General features: G+C 49.2%; 1 protein-coding gene across 1 annotated transcript; it reads left to right on the top strand.

Annotated features, from left to right (window-relative positions):
• Positions 1 to 350: 350 nt before the first annotated feature.
• LOC119173825 (neprilysin-11) lies at positions 351 to 3,161 on the top strand. The gene has a single exon (XM_037424608.2). The coding sequence runs from the start codon at positions 447 to 449 to the stop codon at positions 2,412 to 2,414; it is 1,968 nt and encodes a 655-aa protein (XP_037280505.2). The 5' UTR covers positions 351 to 446; the 3' UTR covers positions 2,415 to 3,161.
• Positions 3,162 to 6,440: the final 3,279 nt, after the last annotated feature.

Here is a 6,440-nt window from a genome sequence, read left to right as displayed (position 1 = left end):
GTAAACAGTGTAACCTGTCTTAAAACACCAGCGGTGAGACGCAGATGATTTCTCTTATGCTAAAGCAATGCCTCCTAGAAAAAATACTTTATTATGAGGCACTGGGTAAAGCTATCTTATATATGCGCTCCTGGCCAAATCGCCGTGACTAGCATGCGAGTGTTGTGTGATCTATCTCGTTGGCAGAATTTTATTCGATCGATTCTAAGCACTATTCGGCGATTTTCCGGGCTATCAGTGATTGTTGCCCCCACTTCAGAGCTTGCTTTCTTGAAGCGTAGATTACACCGTAAAGTACGACTCATTCGGCCGCTTCCGCTTTATCTTTTCTTTACATATTGTAGGGTGGCGTGAGTGGTTCGACTAGGATCGATCCTGAAGGAGCGCCAGTCCAGCAGGTGCAGCAGCATAACGAAACGCGGCTGTGGGTCGCAGTGGGTGTGTTCATGGCCGTGGCAATGACGTGCGTCGCCGTGTACTTGGTGGTCCTCAGAAAGCCACGGATACAGCTGGAAAAGTGCCGGTCAACGCCCTGCCTCGAACACGCCAAGAGACTGCTCGCTTCGCTGAACAGCAGCGTGAATCCCTGCAACGACTTCTACGCATTCACCTGTGGTCGTTGGCAAAACAGCTCTACCGAGAAGTCCGTCCAAGATGTCATGAACAAAAAGGCGATGCAAGAGGAGATTCAAGAGGTGAGCACTGACCTTTGGCAGCAAGGGAGGGCTAGCCGTCTCTACCACGACTGTCTGAGTCCAGAGCCAAGCCACATTGAAACCGACTTGGTCGCGCTCAAAGACACCATGAAGGACTTGCTCCTCACCTGGCCAATGGAAGAGCCTCAACCCACGGACGTGCATCCTTTGGGCGTGATGGTTGAAATGGCCTTAAAATGGGACATTAACTTCGTATTCGGGCTGGAAGCTTCCCGCACGAAATCCATGGGGAAGATCTTGGTGATCCGGAAAGCATATAGTAGAGCCGCGTGGGTAGATCGCTTCGAAAAGTCCACGAGTCCAGAGGATTACGAACGCATAGTCAGTGCGCACTTGTCTTACGTTGGTGCTAACCTAACGAATACAAATAGTACGCTCCTGCAGGAGCTTGAATACTCGTTTATGGCGGCTAAATTTCGCAAAGCTCGGGGCGCGCAAAAGTGGTTCATACTGGCCAAGATAAGTGACGAGACGCCATCGTTCGACTCCGCCAGTTGGCTGCAACATCTCTGGCGTCACTCTGAAGACTCTGTTTCGAAGTGGTCATCCCATGACATGGTGCAACTCGAAGACGCCAACATACTGGCCGACGTGGAGGGGCTGTTCAAGAAGCACACTCACGTAGAACTTCTAATTGGCATTGCGTGGATGTTCTTGCAGTCCCACTTGTGGGCTGTCGTTGGCAAACCGGAACTGATGTTTCACGATAACGTGGAGGACAAGAAAAAGCACGCTTGCCTCGAGTACGTCGACTCGCGCTTTGGTCTTCTCTCATCTGTAAGTCATTTACTCAAGCTGTACCCGACGAACGACGCTCGTCGCGAGGTACTGGACTTTTTGCTCAGTCTCAAGAGCGAGTTCGAGATTCTGATGAAAAACAGCTCGTGGATAGACGGGCAAAGTAAGCATACAGCCGGACAGAAGATAGCCGCGATGATGCTGACTATATTACCAGCCGAGCGATTTTTCGCTGCTCAGCAGCGTGCTGTTCTGTACGAAAGATTCCCATCCATGAACAGTTCGGGGTTTTTCGAGGGCTGGCTGCAGGCATCGGTGACCTACCAAAAGCTTCACGGCGACGAGCGCTACCGAGATGTGTACAAAAAGAGGCGCACTTTACTGTACGAGCCGTATTCGTACTCCTACTTGGAGAATTATGTCAGCGCTGCCACGGTTTCGCTGGAACCTCCAATGTTCTACGAAAGAGCACCCCTCATGATTAATTACGGCGGCGCGGGAGTACAGGTTGCCCGGCAGATCGCGAAAAGCTTCGACCCGCGTGGCGTTAACGTGGACGACCGCGGCGAGACCATCTCCTGGTGGGGAAAGCAGCAATCGGGCGAATACAGGAGCCGTGTCACCTGCCGCTTGGGTGAAGGAGCGCCCGCGTCGATGGGTGTGCTACCCACGATACCCGCTATAGAGGCAGCTTTCTTCGCTTACCGGGCCGTTCTGTACAAATTGCAGGCCCGCCTTGGGTTTATTGCAGACCTCAGAATTCCGGGCCTGGAAAAGTACAACGATGACCAGGTGTTCTTCATGACTTACTGCTATACGCTGTGCTCGAGGAAGGGTGACAAGAGGGCAGAACTCGAGTGCAATGTGCCGCTCAGGCACTCTCACGCGTTCGCTAGCGCCTTCCGTTGCCCTGGAGGATCCCCAATGAGCGCCGAGGAAAAGTGCACGTTCTTTACTTGAGTGTCTTTGACGCGCGCCTTCGTCTTTTGACCTCTGACTAGTGGTTTGCATATGAAGGATGCTTGATTGCTGTTGTCGAAGGGCAAAAGACATTCGCTCTCAGTAATATATTCACATCTCTTTATGATAAGATTTTTTTTGTTCAGTACATTTCTAAACACCTGGTGTTCGGGGTTACTATAGATTATTGAACATATACGCTAATTCACTCATATAATATTTTTTGAGTTGCTGACCAGTGAAGCTATTGCATGTTGTTTTATGTTATATCATAATTTAATGGTAAAAGTGCGGCTATCTTCGAGGAATGCTTTGGTTCAACTGAATTCAATTTTCATGCTTGCTTTGGCACTTGGCGCGTAGTCGGTTGTAGTCTACGTAGTGAGCTCTTGGGACAAAGTTTCAAAATCAACTGGCGGGCAGTGAGTGGTAAGAAAATTAGCGGTTGGAGTGACAATAAAATCCAGGGCTTGTGTGTAGCAAGCAAGTGTTCTACCGCACAGTTACGCCAGTGCTTGAAAATGTTTCAAAAAAAATATACGAATGCAGCGTAAGTGCGAGGACATCTAACGCATGCAATAGGCGGGGCAGCTTGACGCGCATGCAACTGAAGCAGCCGCCAAGACATTACTTGCGCTACTGGCAGTTGTGTAAGACCCACGATGTACAAAGCGTGCAAGCAGCAGCATCAATGCAGCAACACGGTACTGTGCAAGTGTGGAACAGTGATGAAAAAAACTCGAAGGAGGGCGAAATGCGGAGCACTCCTCTATACGGCGTCTTTCATAATTGTTTTGGGACGTAAAACCCCAGATATTATTATTATATTCTCTAGTGTTCTTGGACCATCTCCGGCGTCACTCTGAAGATTCTGGTTCTAAGTGGTCATCCCATGACCTGGTGCAACTCGAAGACGCCGATATCCTGGCGGACATGACTACATGCCACACTGATGATGCGCTCGCGGCCGTTTCGCTAGCTTCACATATGCGAAATTTGGTATTACGTGACGTCATTGGATGACGAAGGTATGTAACGGGTGCAAACATGATAATCATGAGATGCGTGTCATGTGAGACCATGAGTACATGCCACAGTCAAGGCGCCAATGCATATCGACCTGACGCGGTGCGCGTGCTCGCCGGCGTTCATTTTGTCGCGCCACGCCGGCGTTCCCACGCCAGGCGCCGGTCCTGCCATTTACTCGCAAGCAGGTGCGCGCCGCGCTGGGTTGCTTTGACGCATGTGCGTTTCAGCGCGTCCGACGTCCTTCCGTCACGAAAAGAGAGATACGCAGTACTGTCTGTGTAACACATCGGCGTGAAATACAGCATATTGCATTTCGCACTGGTTGCCGTCGGGCCGCGCCAACGGACGCTGGTCGCGCCTAGCGTCAGATTATAAATGCTCGTGTTTTGCTAACGTAGCATTGCTCTGCCCAGCGTACGCGCGCGTGAACGCTACAATAATGGGCCCTTCATGATGCACTCGCAGCTGTTTTGCTATATAGCTCCACATATACCAAATTTGGTGTTACGTGACGTCAATAGATGACGAAATATATGACTGGTGCAAACATGATAATCCTGACACGCGGGTCATGTAGGAACATGACAACATACCACGCTTATAGCGTGCTTGTGGCCGTTTCACTAGCTCCACATATACTAAATCTGGTATCATGTGACATGGATAGATGACAAAGGTAAACGACACATCGAAACATGATAATCATGACACGGAAGTCATGTACGGCATCATTTACCTCCACCTCGTAACGTTGTGCTGATTTTAAAGGGACTAATCAACATGTCTCATTCGTGCTTCGCATATCATCGATTCCCACTCTACGTGAGATCTGTCAACTGTTTCTTTTTTTTATATGTCCGCCAGTCTTCATGTTGCTACCTCTTCCGCGCGTGCCCCAGCGTCTTCTCTCATCACCGAACTCGCACTCGCTTGTTGTTGGGCATAACATCTCCTTTATGTCGGGGAGGGCATCCACTTAAAATTGACAATTTTCGCTCTTTCATTGCGAAAAAAAATTTCGGGGGAGTAGGGGTGGAGGGCAAGAGCCCAGTGTCACCCCATGCATGGTTACGCAAAAGCGTTGGCCTCGTGTTTTTTTTTTTTTTCGTGCAATGTGTTGATGGGGGCCTGTTAGTCATAACACGATACGTCACAATTTTGCTGCAGCGTGCGACAGATCATTAGTTACCAGCTCCGCATTATGAACCAATCTCAGTTTCGGTGTGAGAGATCCAAAACCGACGAACCACCGGGTGCAACTATCGCACAAACCTATAGCGTGTGCAGCGCTTGACCACATCAACAAACACACCAGTGACAGGCTTCCGCACTTTCCGCATCAAGGTTTCCTGGCGAATAAGGTCCCTAGATGAAGCAAGTCGAACAGATATAGCAGTGTCGCTGAACACAAGACTTTCAACGAGTGCGCTGCGGCCACGGACTATAGCGAGCAGCCGCCGATAATTACGTTATACTGGCCGAGAACAAACTTGGTAAAAGAAAAATGCCATTATCAATCCTAGTTTTATCGACTGCAGCGTGGTGACGTGAAGGCAGCCACGACAGGATTACCTAAATTTTGACCTTCAAAATTCGTGTGAAGTATTTTGCCGGCTATATTCGCTGTCAATATATTGTAGATGACATACAATACGCATGTTCCCGGGAATAAATTTCACAGGCTATCTCGGCCGCAAAATTTTGTGTGAGTACGAGTTTGCTTAGAGTTCCTGCATTTTCAGGGCGAAGCTCCCAAAGCCGCAGGTCTGTACATGCTTGTCTCTCCTGCTACGTGACCGCCTCAGAACTATAGTTCTGTGACTCACTGATCAGGTGCGCACAGATGGGTGGATGGACGGATGGACAGACAGATGGCCAGACAGACAGACGGATAGACAGACAGCCATGAAAATGAATGGATGGAGGATTCACAATTTACCGATAAAACTCTCCAAAGCTCCACCCCACTCATCATCAATCACTCCGTGAATAATTTTTTATCACCTTTGTGCACTGCATTTGTTGGCCGCCTCATGACCCCGGCCCGCCTACTACCAATTCGAGCATATCAAGCGCCACGCGAAACCGCCACCGTCCAATTGCTTTACCTTCATGGTGATGATTGTATCTTGTTCCGAACGAAACCTCCCAGCGTTGTTTCAAGCGTGCAGTACCCCAACATTGCACTCGATAACGCCGTGTCGGCCATGCGCTGCATGTACCACAAACTTCAATATTGGAGCTATACAAAAACATGTGCAGTGCAGTAAGAAAATGACACAGATATAATGCTAAAGCTGAACTTTACCTTGCTCGCTGTCTCAAGAAAACAACGTTTGGCGTGAAAATCAAAACAAAACCTGCAGCAATTATGGCCTTCGAGACCTCAATTATGTCACATGTTATTTCAGAGGTCATGCGTGTGTTTGCACAACAGAAAAAGAGTTTCGTACAATCGTATTATTGTACGCACTATAAGTTATCCACATGCATGCACTAGGAATGTTGTCATTCGCAAGAAACAAAGTGGAAATAGCTCTAACCACGACCACATGTAAAAGCGCCGCGGCGATCTTCACTGACTCGCAAGCCGCTTGCCGGAATTATGGGAAGGGCCGTGTATCAACCAACGCAATTAAAATCCTGAAACAGCGAAGCTCTCCACTTCCATGTATACCTGCGTAATCTGGGTTCCTGGACACGAGGGTCTACAGGGAAATGAAGCGGCCCATGCCTCTGCCCGCAAGCACAATAGCCGGGATGCCCTGGGACCAAAGGATACCCGATCTGTGACTGCAGAGATGGAAGTAGTAAAAAAAAAGCCGCTCATCGCTACTTCAGCACTACAAACTCAAGCGACGGGTGTATCCTCCACCCTGCTCAAAAATGACCAAAGGAGAAGGCGTGATCTTCAGACGGCTGCAAAGCAACACGTACATACATGGAATATTGATGCACCGCCTCTACTCAACGACACATGGCTACATGTGCCCGCTC

The sequence above is a fragment of the Rhipicephalus microplus genome, chromosome 5, assembly GCF_043290135.1.
Source record: "Rhipicephalus microplus isolate Deutch F79 chromosome 5, USDA_Rmic, whole genome shotgun sequence".
Classification (NCBI taxonomy): Eukaryota; Metazoa; Arthropoda; class Arachnida; order Ixodida; family Ixodidae; genus Rhipicephalus; species Rhipicephalus microplus.
Note: the sequence above shows the minus strand (reverse complement) of the source record. Positions and strands in the feature narration are given on the sequence as shown.

What these genes read in the sequence shown, in the direction of transcription:
- LOC119173825 (XM_037424608.2), top strand. Translation starts at nt 447, where the DNA reads ATGGCCGTGGCAATGACGTGCGTCGCCGTGTACTTGGTGGTCCTCAGA.